At 37.8% G+C, this 21,591-nt stretch overlaps 1 protein-coding gene across 1 annotated transcript in view; it reads right to left on the reverse strand.

Moving 5' to 3' along the window:
- Positions 1–10,262: 10,262 nt before the first annotated feature.
- The window catches only part of ATP6V1A (ATPase H+ transporting V1 subunit A), a 60,416-nt gene continuing 49,087 nt past the window's right edge, over positions 10,263–21,591 (reverse strand). Inside the window, exons 13-15 of the mRNA XM_054577289.1 lie at positions 20,120–20,214; positions 15,267–15,438; positions 10,263–12,936 (exon numbers count right to left, since the gene is read on the reverse strand). Of these exons, the coding sequence (XP_054433264.1) occupies positions 12,844–12,936; positions 15,267–15,438; positions 20,120–20,214 (360 nt within the window). The 3' untranslated portion in view covers positions 10,263–12,843. The remainder of the gene's footprint in view (positions 12,937–15,266; positions 15,439–20,119; positions 20,215–21,591) is intronic.

Raw genomic sequence — 21,591 nt, forward strand, 5'->3', positions numbered from 1 at the left:
TTCTTTCTTTTATTTTTTTGCCATAAACAATATTATTGGGACAGCTGGAAAACTTCAAATAAGGTCTGCAGATTAGATTATAGGTTTATTCAATGTCGATTATATTGTTTTTGATAATTATGCTATGGCTAGGTATGAGAATGTCCTTGTTTTAGAAAATATACATATGGATGTATATTTACTTAGGTTTAACTGAGGTAGTTAGGTTTAACTGACTCTCAAATGATTGAGAAAATAATTTTATGCAGAGAGAATAATAAAACAAAACAAACAAGGAAATGCTAATAATTGGGGGAGCTGAGTAAAGGATATATGGGTAGCCTTTATACTATTTTTTACAACTTACTTCAAATGATTATGAACTAATATAACCTGTCAAAAACCAAAAAACAAAGTTAAAGTAACCTGCAGAGGTGTGTGTTCTTCTGAAGTTGCACAAAGTTTCAGTGCAGGTAGAGTAGGAAAGAGAAAAACAGGTCCAAAATAAATGGGTAAGACTTCCTGGAAAAGCAGGATGAAATCCAGTAGATAGAACAACTTTAGAGACTCATAAAAGCTGAGGATGCATGGGAAGTAGAAGCTGGCGATGGGGTAAAAAGACAGAGGTGCAAGCTGAGAGAATTCTAATTCATTTGCTAAAGGTATTCAGTTTCTAGATTTTATTTCATTAAATTGTGAATTATTTAAATCCACCTTGAACCAATTTCTAAAATGGAATGTCTTATACTGTATTATCTAATGTAGCACTATAACCTATGGTGTTAAATAAATAAACATACCCAAGTTTGACCCCTCCCCATCCCTTTTTCTTAATGATATTTATTAACCTCACACTTTTAGCATTGCTATTTGAAGTACAAATCCTTTGCTTTTACAAAGATATAAGCCAATGTTTTCTAATAAACTGTTGATAGTATAATTAAATTCAGAGATCATTAAACAGGTTAAGACAATGTTTTCCTTTATATAATACTCTTCCTGGAAATTAGACTTATTTAGAAACTACTTATCCATTTATTGAATCTAATAGGCCACAAGAGTATTATTTTTTAAGAATCTTTAGTGAGGTCATTTACAATTTAGCAGTTATAATTCATGGATAAGTGCTCTAATTCTGCCTTCTAAAGATAAGAATAAAAATTGTGCTCATTGTGAGTAAAACTCAATGCTAAATATATATAAATTGTAAAATATGTAGTATTTTTATGTAGCTATGTTGGTTTAAAACAAAGGAGAGAATACTAATGTCAGTGAATATCTTGTGTTGGACCACACAATGGTGCATTTAAAACAAAGTACAACTCCTGGAGAAAACAGTACAAAGGGAAGAAGTAGACAGTAATGTGTCCTGTTCAGTTCCCTAGAAGGTGAGCCTGAGAAAGAGATTCTGGTGAAAGTGACTTACTGAGGAAGTGCTGTTCAGGTGAAACTTGCAAGGGAGGGAGGGAAGAAAGAGTAGGTACTGATGTGGATGCAGCTGAAATTTGTCCTCAGCCTGAATGTCATTACAAACTTGTCACACCTTGAGGCAAGAGAACTGGTCACTGATACCCTCATATTGTCTTGTGACCAATAACAAGTATAGGGGGCAGACACAGACAGCTTAACCTTTCAGATATTGCCAGATATGGCACCTCCTATTGGTTTAGGGCTAGTTTCAGTCTGAATGTACTGCTGTGAGTTCTTAGCAGCAAACACTGAACTGGAGGGCGGATGAACTGGACTGGTACAGCAGCTAGCTACAGGGAGTTCACCATCAGGGACAACTTCAGGTAATACTTTTATCTGCAATCTTTTTGATTCTATCCTGACACCTCACCATTTACCTTAATTGCATATTTTAACTCTAGAACATTTCTGGTAGTAATCATAAAAAATAAAAATGCATTCTATTATTTATTTACTTATTTTATCTTTATTTTTTTTGTTGTTGACATTATTACAGATGTCTCCATTTTCCCCTCTTTGCCCACCTCCACCCAGCCCCCCGCGCCCATGCCCCCCCCCCCCCCCCCGGCCATCACCACACTGCGGTCTGTGTCTGTGGGTCATGCATAAATGCTCTTTGGCTAATCCCCTCACCTTCTTTCATCCAGGCCCCACTTCCCGCTTCCCTCTGACAGCTGTTAGTCTGTTCCATGTATCCATGAGACGGGTTTTTTTGTTTGTCAGTTTATTTTGTTCATTAGAATTCACATGGAAGTGAGATCATATGGCATTTGTCTCTCTAATATTTAAACACCTTTTTATTTAGCATCTGGGTTAATTGTTACCTAATAACTTTAAAAAGCAAAATAAAAGGTTTAAGTTAATTTTCATAAAAGTCCCTGAAAATCTTCAATCTAATTAAGGCATATAATTGGGTGGTTAAGGGAAACGTCTTTTAATAAAATAGAAGTGGATTTAAAATCTGGCTCCAATGTACCTTAGCTGTGTGACTGTTTGCAAGATTCTTCTATGCTTCTCACCTGCCTTTTTATCTAGAATAAAGAGGAGTATGACAATAGTAACTCTTTCGTAGAGATGTTGTGAGGTGTAAGGTTTAAAGAATATGAGATGGGCTTCCATTTCTAGTTCCGGTGATAGGGTGGGCCACATGACTGGAAAAACCTTCCCACTGAGAGTAACTATAGAAGCATGGTTACAGTTTTCAAAAATCTTCTGCAAATCATAAGACAGCTAACAAGATAGTAAGAATTATCAGACCAATGTCCAAGGAACCCAGAAAAATGAATGAAGTAATGAAGTTGTTTTTGTCCTGAATCTAGCAAAACCCATAAGTACTTTTTTATGTGATTTACTTTTATAAAATGTGTTCAAAACTCTTAGTACCACTTTAAGTCATTGGAAATGCTAGATGTATTAGCTATTTGGGAGTTGTGACAATTCAAGAGCTACTCAGATGATGGTAGAAAATCAAAATATTATCTTAATGGATTAAAGAAAAAGAAATTTTGAATTCCAGTACAAATGCTGTTTTTTTAAAATGGAACTAACCATATTCTTTTAAAAAAAACATCGCTTGAGGATATGCTTACTGATTTTAGAGAGAGGGGAATGGAGGGAGAAAAAGAGAGGGAGAGGAACATTGATCAGCTGCATGCACCCTGACCAGGGACCAAATCTGCAACTTAAGTATGTGACCTGACTGGAATCAAATCAGCGACCTGTCAGTTTATAGGACAACACTCCAACCAACTGAGCCACACTGGCCAAGGCCTAAATTATATTCTTTTATGTTTACAACCACAAACTAAGCCTGTGTGTGACAAAATTCAAATATGTCACAGAATTTTTATTCCTTTTTGAAATCACCTGCACATAAAGAAATAGAAAATAAACTGCTGGTCCATACAGTAAATACCTGAAACTACTGTAACAGAATCCTTTTTGAAATCCATAGGTATAACAATTATTACAGCTCACATTTTGTGATTTAGGAAAACTTTGTCCTTCTGCTGGACTACTTTGAATTGCAGTCAGTCAGAATCCATGTGAATCAGCAGAGCACTGTTTAAGGTCAGTAATGGGACATTTCTTAAAGAATAAGTGATTCAGGAAACTCTTATAATACGGAGATTGTGATAAAACTAGTTAACATTTAGAGAATGCTTATTTAAATTTAAGTCTCTTGTGTTACGTTTCATATCTAAGCATTGACTAAAGATACTTATTTCTCCAAACATGCGCCATAGTAGGAATCGCCTGGGATGTTTGATAAAGTGACTCATATCCTTCTTCCAGAATAGATTCCAATTCAGTTTGATTTGGTGCAGGTCTGGGAACCTTTATCATTAATGCGGTCCTATATGTTTCTCACATTCTAACAAATTTGAGGAACAGCTAATTAAGATGTATAATTTTGAAAACATCAAATCTGCTTTTAACAGTTATTTATTGCTGTCTTGAGGACTGTGGCATCGTAACAGAGAGGTCTGACCAGATCGCTGGGGAGTGGGGGAGTCCCAATCCAGTGTGAGAGGCTGCACTTCCTGGAGAAGAGAGGGGTGGGAGGAAACCCCAAGAATGCAGATTGAAGCAGCAAGTGTGATTCCATATTGCCCAGGCAACAGTAAACAAACTAGTGCCAGTGTGCACTGTCCTGGCAATGAGCAGAGTGAGGTGACACAGCAGAAGGAAGTTTGCACAGAGCCTGCTGAAGGCTGCCCAGCCCTGGGCAGACATGGTGCCCATGCACCTAGCTAGTGAAATGTCTGAGCAGGGAAAAACACCTATGTGCTTCCTTTGCAGGTGGGATTTTGGGCTAGGACTTTAAAAATGGAGCACGAGGAGACACTTGCTCTCTTTCCTCCCATTCACTAGCCTGGTTGGGGGTTGGAGGCCAGAGAATTCCCTGGCCAGTGGGCTCTAGACTGCATGGCCAGGCTATAATCCCCATGCCCCACCTTGCGTGGGAAGCGGTGCAGCACTGGCAGCTGGCGCGACACTGTGTGGCCCTGCTTGGCCAGGTGCAGGGATGTGCCAGCCTTCGACTGGAGGGATGGGACACAAGTGCTGGGCCAGCGGGCAATGGCCAGAGGAAAGAGCGATGTGCAATGAGTAGGATGCCAGTGCATATTGACTCCAAAAGACGCCCGAAGCTCAGCTGTGACTGGGAGCCATGTAAGCCACCTGTATTTCCCAAAGGACGGTATTTTTAAATGGGAGAAGGGATTCCAGGAGCATCCTTGAACTGAGCTGGCAAGTGGTGGGGGTTATTTACCTTTGGGTGTTTTAAATAAAGGGAATGGGTTTTGAGGCAGAAGTCTGGTATTCTTCCAAGAGTGTATACCCTTTAAAAACAAACAGAAACTCCTTTCCTTTTTCACCAAACCTCTGCCTCCAGAGTTTATGGGCAGCGGGCAGCAGAACCCCATGTGGCTGTACAGTAACAATATGTACTCACAGATACCTGACTACATATTTATATGTGACTGGCTATAGCACAGTTAATTTGCAAATGACATTCTATGACTCTGTGGTCTGGTTAGTTTCACTCTCTTCCAAGATCACACTATTCCCGAGATCCTGGTCAGCTGTCTGAGAGGAAAGTATTGGTTGCAAAGAGCACTAAGAATTCCTGAGTTGAAAAATCCAAATAGAAGATGTTCCAAGATGGTTGAGGAGTAGGTGTAAGTTACACCAACTTCCTCCCAGGACCAAACTGGAATTACAATTAAAATATAGAACAATCAACCTGAATAACCAGCTGAAGACTAGCTGAACAGAAGTCTTTTAACCACATTAAGACTAGTAGGAAGGGTGGAAATGTGAAAAGGGCTGGCTCCTCAACCATGTGTGGTGGCTGAGAATCCAGATGAATATTCCAGCTGCAAAGGTGCCCTCTTGGGAGTGTGGGGGGGTCTCAGTCCCTGACAGGCTCTTCAGCCCTGAGCACAAGAGCTGGGAAGAGGAGCCCACATAACATCTGGCTGTGAAGCAGTGAAGATTATGTCCGCTATAGATATGTGGGAATCTGTTAGAAACCCAGGTGCCTCTTAACGGACCAACACACGAATTCTCGTTTGCAGCCACTCACCCTGGACTCTGGTGGAGGGAAGGTGGCTCAGAGCAAGCTAGAGTCATGTGAGGAGAGACTGTGTTGTGTAACTCTGGAAAGAGAGCTGAAGGGACAAGCACCAGGGTTCCTGTGCTGACTCTCCCACACTGCCCACAAATGCCATCTTTCTTGGGTTGAGCACTACTCTCTATACAGCAGCAGCCTGGGGGAATGCAGTAGGCCCACCCTCCTGACTCCTTATTGCCCTGCCCTGCTGAGCTGAGGCTCTCCAGGTCTGGGAAGAATGAGGGACAGACTGAGTTGTGTGACTCTAGGGCAGGGTAATTTTCCCTTGTAACATCCAAACAGCGCAGAGCCCTCTCTTCACATGGCCAAATCTCAGTTTGGATTTGATAGAGTCCGCTAGCTTCATCTTGAAAACTCTCTGAAACTCCACTCCACCACAAAGGTGTGTGGGCACCTCGTGGGTGGCAGCTGGCTTTGGTGTACCCTGGTACTTTTAATGAGAGGCCTCAGACCCAGCACTGGTACTGTGTTTGACTCTGTATGAGTCTGGCAAACACTACTTGCCCCTACCTGGTGACTCACTGAGAACCTACCTTACGTAACTTGCGTATTGCCAGAGGCTCTCTCAGTGTGACTGGGCCTAACAAGCAGCTGGCAGATGGAGGCAGATAAAGGGGAATCTGAGGGTGCCTTGTGCTGTTTGCTAACCTGCTCCTGGGCTCAGTGCTGGTGGAAGCTGGTCGTGGGGCAGAGCTTGGCCCTTCCCATGCATATCCAGGCCCAGCAGAGGTATCCACAAACTGTGGATCACTTTGTAGATTGAAACGGGTTGCCCAGGACCAGTCATAGACAGCATCTGACATGGACCTACAATAGAGTCCCTCCCAAGATGCCCTAGAACAAACACAACAAGTGGCAGGCTTCAGACAACATCAGAGCAGGATGCAATTAGCTCCACAAGTGGCACATCCAAGCTATGGAAGCAACCCAAATGTCCATCAATAGATGAGTGGATAAAAAAAGCTGCAGTACATATATACAATTAAATATTGCTGGGCCATGAAAAACAGTGAAATCTTACTATTTGTGACAGCATAGATGCACCTAGAGAGTATTATGCTAAGTGAAGTCAGTCAGAGAAAGACAATTACCATATGATTTCACTTATTTGTGGAATCTAAAGAATATAAAGAAATAAGCAACAGAAACAGACTCAGATACAGAGAAGAGACTGATGGTTGCAAAAGGTGAGGGGGGTTGCAGGACTGGATGAAAAAGGTGAAGGGATTGAAAAGTAGATTGGCAGTTACAAAATAGTCACGGGGATGTAAAGTACAGCATAGGGAAAATATAGTTGATAACATTGTAATAACTATGTATGCTGCCAGGTGGATACTGAAAATATTGGGGGGAACACTTTGTAAAGTATGATTGTCTAACCACTATGCTTACACCTGAAACTAATACAAAGTAATATTGAATTACACTGTAATTGAAAAAAGAAATTTAAATTAAAAAAAATAGCAAGGAACTCTTAAACTAGTGTGAAAAAAAAATAATTAAAATCTATCACCCCTGCTAAAAAAGTGTGTTCAATAATTAAACAAAAACTTGATTTTACTTAGTAAAATTTGAAAGCATTTAAAAAATATATATTTTATGTATATTATACATATATAAATATAGTAAATGTATACTTATTAAATATATAAATTCATATATTATGTATTAAATATATAAACTATATCTAAAATATATTATATACATTTTTTATATATATATATAAAAATTCTTAGTGCAAAACTACTTTAAACAAATACCTTAGGTGTAATTTTTTTTGTAAAGTTATTTAAATATGACATACATACAGAAAAATGCTTGAATCATGTGTGCGTTTCCAAGATGAACACGCCCACGGAAGCAGGACTCCTGTGAAGAATCAGGACACCGCCAGCTCCCCGGAAGTCCCCCATATACTGCTGTCCTGTTGTTAACATCCCCTTCCCCACCCATGTGTAACTACTAACCTGACTTCAAACACCATATATTAGTTTTGTTTTTGAATTGTATATAAATGGACTCATATAGTATGTATTTTGTTTGGCTTCTCTTACTAAACATTGTGCAATTTATACATGTTGTTATGTTAACTCATTTTTATATAGTACTTCATATAATTTACTCATCCATTCCTCCAAACTACCATTAGGTAGTTCCCAGCTTGAGGCATTACAAATAGTGCTGCTATGAACATTCTGGTTTGTCTTTTGATATGTGTGTGTGTTTGTGTATGTTTATTTCTATTGTGTATAGACCCAGGAATGGGATTCCTACATCCCTAGGCATTCCTAATTCAGCTTTGTAGATACTCCCAGTATAGTCCTCCAAAGTGGTTATACAAATTAACACTCTGATCAAAAATGTATGACAGTTCTAGTTGCTCCACATCCTCACCAACACTTTGTATTCTCTGTCCTTTCCATTTTAGTCCTTTTAATGTGTATGAAATGGCATCACATTGTAATTTTAATTTGCATTTCCCTGATAACTAGAAGCTGAGCAACTTTTTCACGTTAATTGGTCATTTTGTTAGGTACCTGTTCAAGTCTTCACCCATTCATCTATTGTCTTTTTTTGACTTATAGTACTTTACATAGTCTGGATATAAGTCCTTTGTAAGATATTACTGCTTATATTCTTGTTCCTCCACTTCCATATAATTATGACTTTAAAAAGGCTATTTTAGATTCAGCTTCCTAAACTCTAGCTCAGACTGCTTCTCAGTCATACTTGTCATCTTAGAATAAGTGAGTCATCATCATACTGCCCACAACTATCTTGTCTAGCCAGTCTTTTCTCCCTACTTTTCTTCTGGTTACTTCGCCTATCTCAACATTTATTCAGCCCAACTTCTTGGTTCTGAGCGCTAAGTACATATACAAGGAAGAGATGTACAAGATTTAGTACAGAGACACTAGAAATCAGAAGGCCTGCATTCTGATATGAGGTAGCTGTGTGACACTGGGCAAATGTCTCTGGACTTCAACTTCTTGTTCTGTATTAAGGGGTTGGAATAAATGATCAAAATCCCCATTAATCTAAGAAAGTGCTTTACTTTCAGGATCATTAAATCCCGCATCTGCCTATTTAGAACCATAGTTGGTTTATGTACTCTTTGCACTTGAAAAAAAGAATCTCTTTAGAAAGGGATTCTCTTTTTAAAAATATGTCTTTTCAGCTCTGGCTGGTGTGGCTCAGTGGATTGAGTGCCGCCTGTAGATGGAAAGATTGCTGGTTCAGTTTCCAGTCGGAGCACATGCCTGGATTGTGGGCTGGGCCCCTGGTTAAGGGCCTGGGAGAGGCACCTAACCTGTTTTCTCCCACTCCCCTCAACCCCTCTCTAAAAATAAAAGTCTTAAAAAAAAGAAGTCTTTTCAAAGAGTGCCCTGATCCTTTTATATAGTGCTTCCCTATTTTGCAGAATAGCTTTTCAGTTAGTTACTGATTGAATGTCATCCCTAACCCTTACTTGTTAAGGAACCAGAAGCAGTTGCTAGTAGTGCCCTACATAAATCTCCTTGGGTGTTACTACCATCTCAGTGCACACCAGCTTGTACCCAGTTGCAGAGGGTTTTCTGTAGCCACTAGTGCCTGATCTACCTATGCATATGCTGGGTCTTGACTCTTTGTCTTTGTGGGAACAGCCTTCCATGGATGATTGGCAGGAGCTGGCAGGAGCTGGCAGTCAATGACTGATCAAAGCACTCTAGTTCCCTTGCAGCTATCCCAGGCGGGATAACTGAGTGCATGTTCTTCACCTGTGCCTAGAAATCCATGGCAGGATTATACTCAATAGTCCAAAGCACTGACCTGTTCAATAGTCAGTACTTGCTCAATAGAACACTTTTACTGGCTTCTTTCAATTCTGTGCCAATTTGCTACTACTCTACTGGTGTTTCCTAGGATCACCTCCTAAATAAACTGCCTGCCTTCAAATATCGTATTTTGCCGCGTATAAAGTGCACATTTTTGCCCAAATTTTTGAGGGAAGAATAAAGATGTGCATTATACATGGGTAGTACGTGAAATACCTTTGTATCTGTTCTTGTGTTTTGTAATTATTTGTTACATAAAATTTCTTGTACCATAATATGTTCAAAAATAAATGCTAAAATCCCTTTAAAATACAAAAAACAAAGTTATCTAAATATAAGTAAAAAATTGAATTAAAAAGTTAAAATGACAGGTTTTTTCATGAAAGTTTGGGCCAAAAACGTGGGTGTGCATTATACACAGCAATTACAGTAATTACTGTCTCAGAGTCAACACATGGGGGAACTCAAGACAAGGCGAGGTGGTCCTTAGAACAACTTTGGCAGCATTTTATCACACTGCACTTGGGGAAGCTGGTTCTCTTCTTTGTGCTTATGTTGTAGCAATACATAAAAACTAAGATACTAGGATACTACCAAATGGATTAAATATAACCCAAACATTCTATAATAAGCTTTCCCATGAATTTTTAAATATTTCTCTACATAAACTTGGCCTTCAATAGTAATAGAATTGTTCGTTTCACACTGCTTCCTTACTTCCTTGGAAATTGTTAAAAAATACATGTAAAGAAGAATAAATGTTCCAAGTAACACGTTGCTACATTGAATCATAAGTAATTAGGCTTGCAAAATTATGAATTACAAGGCTTTTAATTCATTTACCAAAACCACAAGTGAGTACCACTGATATCCTTTCATTTATAAGTGTATTTTTACAAATCATTTACTTCTTCAATTTAAAATAATATTCAGAATGGCATGGGATGCTGTGTATTACATTTCCAAATCACAGTGTATGTGATTATAGAACTTTGTGCAGTCTACAGTGAGGGTCCCGATTCAATTTCATGGTCTTAAATAACAATCTGTAAAGAAAGGGAGAAATAAAAAATTTGAAAATCGTACTGAAAACCTCAAGTCAAAATACAACAAGGTGGCATGTTTTCTAGCAGATCTTGACCCATACACACACACAAATAAAATAATGTTAATTTAAATCCACATTTTATTCTTTCATAGATTTTAACAATTATACACAACTTTTCACATAAAGAGAATGAAATTTCCAGGATGGGGGGGGGGAGAGAGAGAGAGAGAGAGAGAGAGACACACACACACACACACACACACACACACACACACACACACAGTCCCTCCTATTCATTTTTTAGGGTGGAAGGAAATTTCCAAAGGGTACAATGTGAGACTTAGCACTGGAAAAATACACATGAAACTTATTTAACTGGATTCACTTAGGACCAGGTGAAGCACAATAAATATAGAGTTGCATCTTTTTTATAAGACTTGAAATTTTAACACTTTCTTACTGAAGAAATATGATCAGTGACCAATCTGAAATTCTACAACATATAAGTGAAGGGAACTTAAAATGAACATCTGAGCATACTTTCTCTAGCATTTTCACATCCATACATCAACATTCCGAAAAAGGAGTAAGAATGTATACTGCAAATTCAGAACTACAGAAAAACTATTCCAACTTTTCCATCATATCATTCATTCCCACCACCATCTTAGTTTGCTGGTAAGTTTAAGGTACAAATAGAAAGTTTTTCAAATTCTTTTAATATCTACTGGCCTTAGGGCCTCTGGTAGGAAGCCACATTGGATGCAAACTGATTAAGCAGCATCATTAAGTCCACATCTCTACAAAGCACTGCAAAATTTCTATCTTCCAGTATTCTGAAAGGTTACAAAAAGTGTGGAAGAACATCTCTCTGAGGAGCAGGCCACTGTACGAACATGCAATTTGCAAGGATTTAAATAAACTATAACTGAATTCTCTACTGACCTCATCTTAGATCCTTAACAGACCAAAAGAAATACATTCCCTAAAAATTTAACATATTAAGGCATAAAATAAATACTTTACTTATGCTATTACATTTGGGTATTTGAGATTGCTGGCATGCTCACATGCCTTTTCCTCTTCCCAAAGAGGAAGCAATGGTGCCAGCACTTAATGGTCAGAAAGAGAAAATGGGAAACTGTTGCTCTCACAGCTGTTCTGTGGTGTGCCTTATTGTACAATACAAACACAGAAACTATTAGTTTAAAACATAAACTTAAAAGACAGGATGAAATGATCTTTTTTCACATGACCCAGATTCTGCTATCAGCAGATACCAGTATTAATTTCATCCCTATTAAACCGAATGGAAACCATTATGCTTCTATGGCTACAGTATTCTGAGAACTTTTTTGAGCTGATGAATCAAAACCCACATGAAAGAAAATATTACTTTCTATAATTGGTAAACTGGTTGTTCAAAAACTCAATAGGCAAACAAATATACAAACATGTGACACATCATTATCTTGTAAAAATATAATGCCACTCTGGTCCCAAGAATCACTATAGCCCAGCTGGTCCTTAAATGTGCAAACAGCCTTTAACTACTACTAAATATCTTCTTTGTGACATTTTACAGCTCACCATACTGCCACATGATTCTTAGAAGCTTAGGCTTCTGAGATGTTTGAGAAAAGGAATTTCCTAGTAATGCAGAATAGTCCTTGCTACTGAATTTTTCCTGAAACAAAATAAGCTTTAACAAAATAATGTTAATCTAAATATGACCTGTGGCTCCTTTTCCACTGGGTTAGAGGGTGCTGATTCGTATATTGTACTGAGCCCCACAAATGCCTGTTTTAAAAACAGTACAGTTCCCAACAGTTTCCCATAAATATTCCTTATTTATACTGGGGAAGCAATGCCGAGTTGGGACATTAATCATTCATGTTTTTTAAAAAGCAAATATTTCCTGTAGCAAAGCAGTTACTTAGCAAAATGCTAAGTTGCAAATAACTTTGCCATGTAGATAGATATCAAGTCATTTCACAAAGTACCTGTCAAAATGTATAGAAATCTGGCCTTGCATCCCAAATCCACTGCAAAGAGAACACATGCAGTAGTCTTGTTTACAATTTAATGGAGACTAGGAAAGGGTAAACCTAGGACAAGGAGGGATGTCACCCTACACACAAGTTTACAGCAGAGCAGTTAGTGTATATCGTATCTACTACATTTACCACTTCAGAGAAAAGATCAGGAAGTCCTTCAAACACCGGAACAAAGGAATGTTCGTTTTATATATGACCTACCAAATAAACAGGGGAAAAAATGATAACAACACTTAGGCACTAGTCTCAAAGCCGCCCAATAAAGAAGCAAAGGATTTGAGATGGGAAGTTTAGGAAAATATACACATGAGAGCCTGCACATATTAGATCACAGTTCTAATCTTCAAGGCTACGGAATGCATTCTGCATGTCTTCAAGAAGTTGCGCATAGTCGGCCTTGATCTTTGCCTCACCATCTTTCACTGGATCCTGAAAAAAAAATTACAGAATTCAACTTACCTTTGGAAAATAACTTTCAGAACATGTAAGTTACTTATATATAATATATTTTGAATCCTAGGTTAATTGAGGTACACTGGTTCCTTTAAGGGTAGAAAGGTGTCAATGGAATAACACCCCGACCAAACAAAAAGAAAAAATTTCACTTATGTGTTTTGCCTGCTAACTGCATTCAATGACCAACGGATTTATCCTCAACAATATGCAAAATATTGGGAAATTATACAGCACTACATTATTAGATGCTTGTCACTGCATGTATATGAGTATGATTAGAATTTACTATTCAATGTCTGATAGTATCACATTGAGATAGGGGAGTAAAATTTCTAAAACAATCTTAAAATGCACAACATTTAAAATCCCTATGCAAAAGCAACTTAAATGAGTAACATATAAAAGAGACGTTAAAATATTAAAGCTCACAATCATTCCACTTCTGAGAATGTATACTAGGAAAGGTCACAAAACCAACTACATAAACAAAACTGTCCATACCACCACCGGAAATTTCCTAAGTGCCTAAGAATAAGAAAATATCACTCTCCACCAATAAAATAATGCAACAGATGAAATTTAATGACATTAAAAAGCAACTGTGATGTTAATTTTATATCATGTGCATGTAAATAGAAAACAGCTATCTTTAATCACAATACCACATCACTATTATTACATATATTTTTATCCTGTTCTTATAAATATTTAATTTTTGAAAAAATCTGAATCAATTACATATAGAATTTATTTGCAACCTGGTTTTTTCCCCTCATTATACCATAAGTACTTCCCCATGTATTTCAATATTCCTTGGAAAAAAAAATGCTTTCATAATAATCTTGTCATAATGCACATGTAATGTACTGTTCACTCTTGGGTGACATTTAGGAAGTTTAATAAACAACATTATATATATAGATATATATCTATATTATATATAGAGATAATATTATATTATATATAGATAGATATATAGATATCTATCTATCTCCACACGAAAATCTGATTATTTCCTTGGGCTGTATGCTTTGAAGCAGAATGACAGGACTCGAGTATGGCAATTAAAAATTTTTTTAAACATATATTTTATTGATTATGCTATTACAGTTGTCCCATTTTTCCTCCCCTTTATCCCCCTCTGCCCTGCACCACCCCCTTCCCACTAGCATTTTCCCCCAGTTCATGTACATGGGTCATACACATAAGTTCTTTGGCTTCTCCATTTCCTATACTATTCTTAACGTCCCCCTATTTTGTACCTACCATTTATGCTTCTTATTCCCTGCACCTTCCCCGCATTCTCCCCCCACCCCCTCCCCGCTGATAACCCTCCATGAGATCTCCATTTCTGTGATTGCTTCCTGTTCTAGGTGTTTGTTTGTTTGTTTATTTATTTAATAAATAGGTTCAGTTATAATAGCTGTGAGTTTGTTACCATTTTACTGTTTATATTTTTGATCATCATCTTTTTCTTGGATAAGTCCTTTTAACATTTCATATAATAAGGGCTTGGTGATGATGAACTCCTTTAACTTGACCTTATCTGGGAAGCACTTTCTCTGCCCTTTGATTCTAAATGATAGCAGTGATTACCCATTGTACAGGTTTACTTACAACCTATAGTTCAAACAACCATATATATCTATCTATCATACACACACACACATGGTGATAGATATACTGATAAATATACAACATACATTCACATAACCATTCTAAATTTCTCAATAGGTAATTAGCACATATACTTGGATATTACGACTTAGAAATAAATATAATTCAACTGATAAAATGTTTAAAAACAAACTTACATATTTGAGTTTCTACTGATAATTTAATCATCTACTAATGTCAGTGTACTTTCAAAAAATTACAGCCCACTTAAAGGTTAAAGATATTATGGAACAGGATACTTAAAAAGAGTAAACAGCAGAAGGCATTTCAGATGAGCATAGGGTTTGGATGTTAACAGGCAGCTGAGGTAAGGTAACTGCTGTTTTTAGCAGTTGATTTTATCAGTTTAATGCTAAAATCATTGCTGTTTTTAGCATTAAACTGCCTGGCAGTTAAAACAAAAGGGAAAATATATCAGCATTTATTTTAGACATGACATACTATAACTTTTGTTACAAGAATTCCCATTTGAACATAACTTTGAGATCTGTCCTGGTTTTACATAACCTGAGCACATGTGAAAATGCAAAAGGCATGTGTCACACTCCAGGTTCAGTACTCAAATAGATAAAAAATTAAAAAGAAACATTTCCTACTAAAATAAGTTACAGCAGAAATTACTATACCTTAAATTTCATGGAGGAAAGTTTATAGAGGATCTCCCCCATGTGCTCACGGATAATGGACCATGTGATTTTATTGTCACTCTGGGCAGTGGTCTCAACAGCTCTGCGAGCCATATCATAAAACGCAATCATGTTGGACAGCATCCCTACTGTCTTGTAGAATGGGCAGAACCTAGAGTTAAAAAAGCCAAAATAATTAACAAAATCCAGAGCAGGTTCATACTTTATATAAAACTTTATAAAATGTGAGAGCATTAGCTTCTATTTAAATATGAAGACTACTTATATATTTTGGATGATTATATAAAGAATGAATGGTAGATGGAGAAATATATTCTTTTTTTATATTAAGGGTGATGTTTATGTTTCAGGAACAATGAAACAGTACTGTTATAATCTATTTTCTCTGAGGACTTACTTTTGTACATGACGTTAAAGGAGTAACCCAAATGGTAAAATATTGATAACTGAGTGTAAAGATTCCATTGTGATATAGCATGTTAAGATATAATGACTAAGAGAATAGGGGATAGCAATTTCCTGAAGTTAACAGTAAGTAAGCCCTTTTCTACATTGAGTTCATTTTCATCTACCCATATCTTTTAATAATGAAGACTGGCAAACAAAAATTCAACTATATTCATACACATTCTTGCCAACTTTCATTTAACACATTTGCATATACAATTTTATGCATACTCTTATCACACTCTTTCCAAAGAATTTTCCCCTTGTTGAGTTATGTTTGGATAGTTGCTAGAGCTTCTTAAGTTTCCAATATAGCTTTTTGAGGCTTACTGATTATACTGTCTTATTTTCTGCTTGTCCTACATGTTGGAAATTCTTCTATTTGTTCAGTTTCCTCTTCAGTCTTATATAAGGTCAAATATGATTCGGGGGGGAAAAGATAGCCTGTAGGGAATGGGCCAATTTATTAAAGATTTAAAGAAATGGAAACACTTAATAAGCCATGTTAATAGCAGAAACAAAAATTAAAAAAGCAAGCACTGAGCAGGAGTAGCAGGGGCTGGAGGGCATCTATCAGGGACTTTGGTAGAAAGATAATAGACTTGTGTGAAATAAGGCAGGAAAGTAAAATGCTATTTAGGAAAAAAGTAGAGGAGGCAAAGGACGTGCTAAGATGTAGTGAGAAAAGTTCCTGAGGGAGACAATGACTCCCCACCCAGGCCCTGCACACTAAGCCACAATCTAATTAAAGATGGTTGTATAATGAGTTTTTTGCTTATTTGTCATAGCTGGAAAAATACAGCAAAATCAAGATGAAAGGACATACTAGATTGTGACATGTCTGCTATAAAAATAAAAATGGTTTTAAATGTAGGCAGTGCCTTTTACAAAACTTGATAGAAAATTCTCAAATTAAAAAGGATAGCAGTGTTTCTAGCCAAGATGGTGGAGTAGGTAAATGTGGTACATCCTGCCATAACCACATCACAGTTACAGCTAAACTACAGAACAATCATTATTCAGAACCACCTGAAATCTAGCTGAATGGGAAGTCCTACAACTAAGGATCTAAAGAAGCCATGCAGAGAATGGTGGGAGGGGCATATACACCACATTGTGTGGGATAAAAATTGGAGGGATATTTCTGGTGCGGAGGGCCTCTCAGAAGAGCAAGGGGTCCCAGCTCCACGCCAGGACCCCCAGGCAAGGGTTCCTGTTCTGAAAAGAGAAGTTCCCATAATTGTTGGCTGTGAAAATCAGCAGGGATTCTGACTGAGGGAGAGAGAGGGTTCCTGGAATCCCCGGCATTTCTCTTAAAGGGCCTGCACACAGACTTACTCGGATTCACCTGCTCTGAGCTCCAGCACTGGGACAGCAGTTTGAAAGATGCCTGGGACATACGGGAAGGAACTGAATTGTCTGGATTCAGGGTGAGGGCTGGAGGGGCAGCTTTCTCCTAAAAAGAAGTGCTGGCAGTGGCCACTGTGGCCCTGCTAAGCCCTTTCCCCACAGAGCTGGCAAGTGGGTGCCAAAACTGAGCCTCCATCAACCTGGCTTGTGCTCTTCACCCAACTTAGTGATTCCCTAACACCCTAACCCACCCAACTTGCGGGTCTACCCACCCACCTTCAGTGGCTTTTCCATACAAATGGTCTGTCTTGGCTCATGTCACAATCTCAGCAAGATCTTTCAAATGTTCACAAATCCCAAACAACTAGTATCTAGCCTCAGCGTGTCCATATTTCTTACTTAGTGGCTCCAGGCCTGGCATTAGCAGCAGCCAGCCTGGGTTCCCAGCTTGGCCTCTCCCAGGCACCTCCAAGCTCAGCACAGGTAGCAGCCATCTGCAGATCACTTTTTAGCTCCTGCCAGGTAGCCTTGGGCAGGAAACAGGTAGCAGCTGAACTTAGCCTGCATCTGCCAGGAGGCCCCAGAGCCAGCACACCCAGCAAACAGCTTCAGACTACACTGGAGCACCAGCCAATCACTTCCATGTGCTACACACTCAAGGGGCAAACGCATCAGGGGCCAGAGCCCTGCTGAAATGATTCCTGCTCCATGGGGTGAGATGATGCAGTAGCTCCTCTGCTGTAATCACAGCCAGTCATCCTGGACAATAGGCCTGGGAGTAAATTTCTCCCACTGATATGCCAAGAGCAATCAAGACTCAACTGCAACAGAAGGGTGCACACAGTCCACATGGGGCTGCACCTGAAGTGCACAGCTCGGGTGAATGAGAAGGCTGCATCACTGGGCCTCACAGGACACCTACTACATAAGGTCACTCTACCAAGACTCGGAGATGTAGCAGCGTTATCTAATAGAGAAACAAACACAGAGAGGCAGCCAAAATGAGGAGACAATGAAACATGTCCCAAATCAAAGAACAGAACTAAACTCCAGGAAAAAACTAAACAAAATGGAGACAATCTACCAGACACAGAGTTCAAAACACTGGTTATAAGGATGCTCAACGAACTTAGAACTTCAACAAAGAGATAGAAAACATAAGAAAGAACCAGTAAGAAATGAAGAATGCACTAACTGAAATGAAGAATACATTACAGGGAATCAATAGAGTACATGAAGCAAAGGAACAAATCAGTGATTTGAAAAGCAGAAAGCATCCAATCATAAAAGCAAAAAGAACAAAGAATCCAAAGAATTGAGGATAGTTTAAGGAGCCTCTGGGGTAACTTTAAGCATACCAACATTCACATCATTGGGGCTGGAAGAAGGGAGGGAGTGAGGAATTGAAAAGCTATTAAAATAATAATGATAGAAAACTTCCCTAACCTGGTGAAGGATAGAGACATACAAGTCCAAGAAGCAGAGGGTCCCAAACAAGAGGAACCCAAAAAAGCCCATTCCAAGACACATTATGATTAAAATGCCAAATGGTAAAGACAGATAGAATCTTAAAAGCACTAAGAAAAAAGCAGTTAGTTATCCTCAAGAACTCTCCCATAAGACTATCAGCTGACTTCTCAACAGAAACTTTGCAGGCCAGGACTGGCACAAAATATTCAAAGTGATAAAAAGCAAGGACCTACAATCAAAATTATTCTATCAAGTAAATTTATCATTTAGAATCAAAAGACAGATAAAGAGTTTCCCAGACAAGAAAAAGTTAATGGAGTTCATTACCACCAAACCAGTATTACAAGAAATGTTAAAGGGTCTTTTTTAAGAAGAAAAAAAGATTAAAAATATAAATAATAAAATGGCAATAAATACTTATCAATCAGCAAATACTTTAAATGCAAACAGATCAAATGCTCTAATCAAAAGACATACAGTGGCTGAGTGGATAACCAAACAAGACCCTTACATATACTGTCTACATGAGACTCACTTCAGATTGAAAGACACACACACACACACACTGAAAGGAAACAGACAGAAAAAAAATTTCATGAAAATAAAAATGAGAAAAAAAAATGGGGGTAGCAATACTCTAACAGACAAAATAGACTTTAAAACAAAGGACAGCCCTGGCTGATGTGGCTCAGTGGACTGAAGGCTGGCCTGCAAACCAAAGGGTCGCCAGTTCGATTCCCTGTCAACACACATGCCTGGATTGTGGGACAAGTCCCCAGTATGGGGTGCATGTGATGCAAACATACACTGATATTTCTCTCCCTCACTTTCTCCCTCTCTTCCCCTCTCTAAAAATAAATAAATAGAATCATAAATAAATAGAATCTTCAAAAACCGACAAAAACAAAAAAAACCAAAGCCTATAACAAGAGACAACAAAGGACCCAGCAATTGACACTAAGTTTAAAAGATATATGAGTATATTCATATGTTCACTGCAGCATTATTTACAATAGCCATATGAAACAACCTAACTGTCCATCAATAGATGGATGAATAAACAGGATGTGGCTAATATACAATGGAATATGACAGCCATAAAAAAAGAATGAAATCCCATTTGAAACAACAAGAATGAACCTAGAGGGTATTGTGCTGAATGAAGTAAGTCAGACAGAGAAAGACAAATGTCACATGATTTCACTAAAAAACAAAATAAACAAACAACAGACTCAGATACAGAGAACATTTTAAAGGTTGCCAGATGGGAGGGAGGGGGTTGGGTGGAAAAGGTGAAGAGATTAAGAAGTACAACAAGATCAGTAGCACAGAACAGTCACGGTGATGTAAATCAATTGGGACTATAGTCAAGTAATATTATAATAATTATGTATGGTGTCAGATGGGTACTAGAATTATCAAGGTGATCACTTTGTAAGTGATATAAAAGTCTGATCACTGGGTTGTACATCTGAAGCTAATATAGCATTGTACATCAACTGTAATTGAAAAACAAAACATTATTAAAAAGAGAAAGAAAAAAAAGGAATAGCAGGATAGGTTACCTGTCATAAGGAGTATATCCATTTTGCTGTAGGAAATCATCTTTGATAAGTTTAGCTACCTCCAGAGTGATTTTATCTGTTTCTGCTAGAGAAGCCTAGAAGAGAAAAATTACATAATTTTAGAAATTTATTTCCACAATGTGAGACCATGGTTGTAATCCACAAGGAAGCAGAAACTAACACCACAGCCACCTACCATTTATAAATTCACTTCACAACTACTTTTTGATTGATGTTCTTTTTTATTGTGGTAAGAAAAATAAAGTAAAATTTATCATCTTAACCATTTTTAAGTGTAGTTCAGTAGTGTTCAGTATATTCACATTGCTGTGAAACAGATTTTCATAATTTTTTGTCTTGCAAATCTGAAACTCTATACTCATTCAACAACTCCCTTTTCCATCCACCTCCCAGCCTCTTCTTTCTATGAATTTTACTACTTTAGATACCTTATATAAATGGAATCATATTGTATTTTTCTTTTTGTGACAAATACTTGTGCACAAACAAGGGGGTGTATATACATATTCAGTGACCGAAAGTTACCTTAAAGGGTGATCTGAGCATAGATTTCTAACTGGGAAGGTCATGGTGGGTGAATCCAACCCTCCTTAGCCTTAGTGCTCCTGAAAACATGTTATTTTAATAGACCTACCTCTACCCGCTCTAATTTGATTGGAGACAGGTACATTCTACTTAGAGAAATAAAAATAAGTCTAGAGTTTCTTTCTCATGTACAATAAAACCAGGACCATATTAAGTGCTACAAATGATTGAAAAAATACAAAGGCCATATTTAGTTACTTCTTTTAACTGACCATTCTGGAGTAAAGGCCCTTCCTTTTCAATGTGGGCAAGCTCTGTAACTGCTCTGACCAAAACAATTAAGACAGAAATGATGTGACACTAGTTTTGGGACCCTGGCTTAAGAAGTTTGTGGTTTCCACTTTCTTTCTTCCTTCCTTTATAACCCACTTTGATAGCCCTGAACTGCTATGGGGACATGCCACATAGAGACCAAAATGCCCAGCCAACACTTACCTGGTTCCAGCCATCCCAGCCCAGGCACCAGACATGTGAGGGAAGAAATTTTCAAATAACGCTAGTCTAAGCCATTATATGACTGCAACCGTATGTGGATCCTAAACAAGAATGCCCAACTGAACCCATCTCCCAGCCTCTTCTATGAATTTCACTACTTTAGATACCTTATGTAAATGGAATCAGACAGTATACTTCTTTTTGTGACAAATATTTGTGGACCAACAAGGGGGAGCAATAAACCAAAACCATGAGCAATAAAACACTTTTAAGCCACTAAGTGTCACAGTGATTTGCTACTCATTAATAGAAAATAAAAATAATCACCTTTTACTTTTCACAATACATGTAGGTCTCTCAAATATCTGCTAGATAAAGGAATAATTTATAGTCCTATTATTTTAAAAATATTTAATAAATGCTCATTTTGC

The sequence above is a fragment of the Pteronotus mesoamericanus genome, unplaced genomic scaffold (genome assembly GCF_021234165.1).
Source record: "Pteronotus mesoamericanus isolate MK-2021 breed Mesoamerican mustached bat unplaced genomic scaffold, CSHL_Meso_final contig_42, whole genome shotgun sequence".
In the NCBI taxonomy this organism is placed as follows: domain Eukaryota; kingdom Metazoa; phylum Chordata; class Mammalia; order Chiroptera; family Mormoopidae; genus Pteronotus; species Pteronotus mesoamericanus.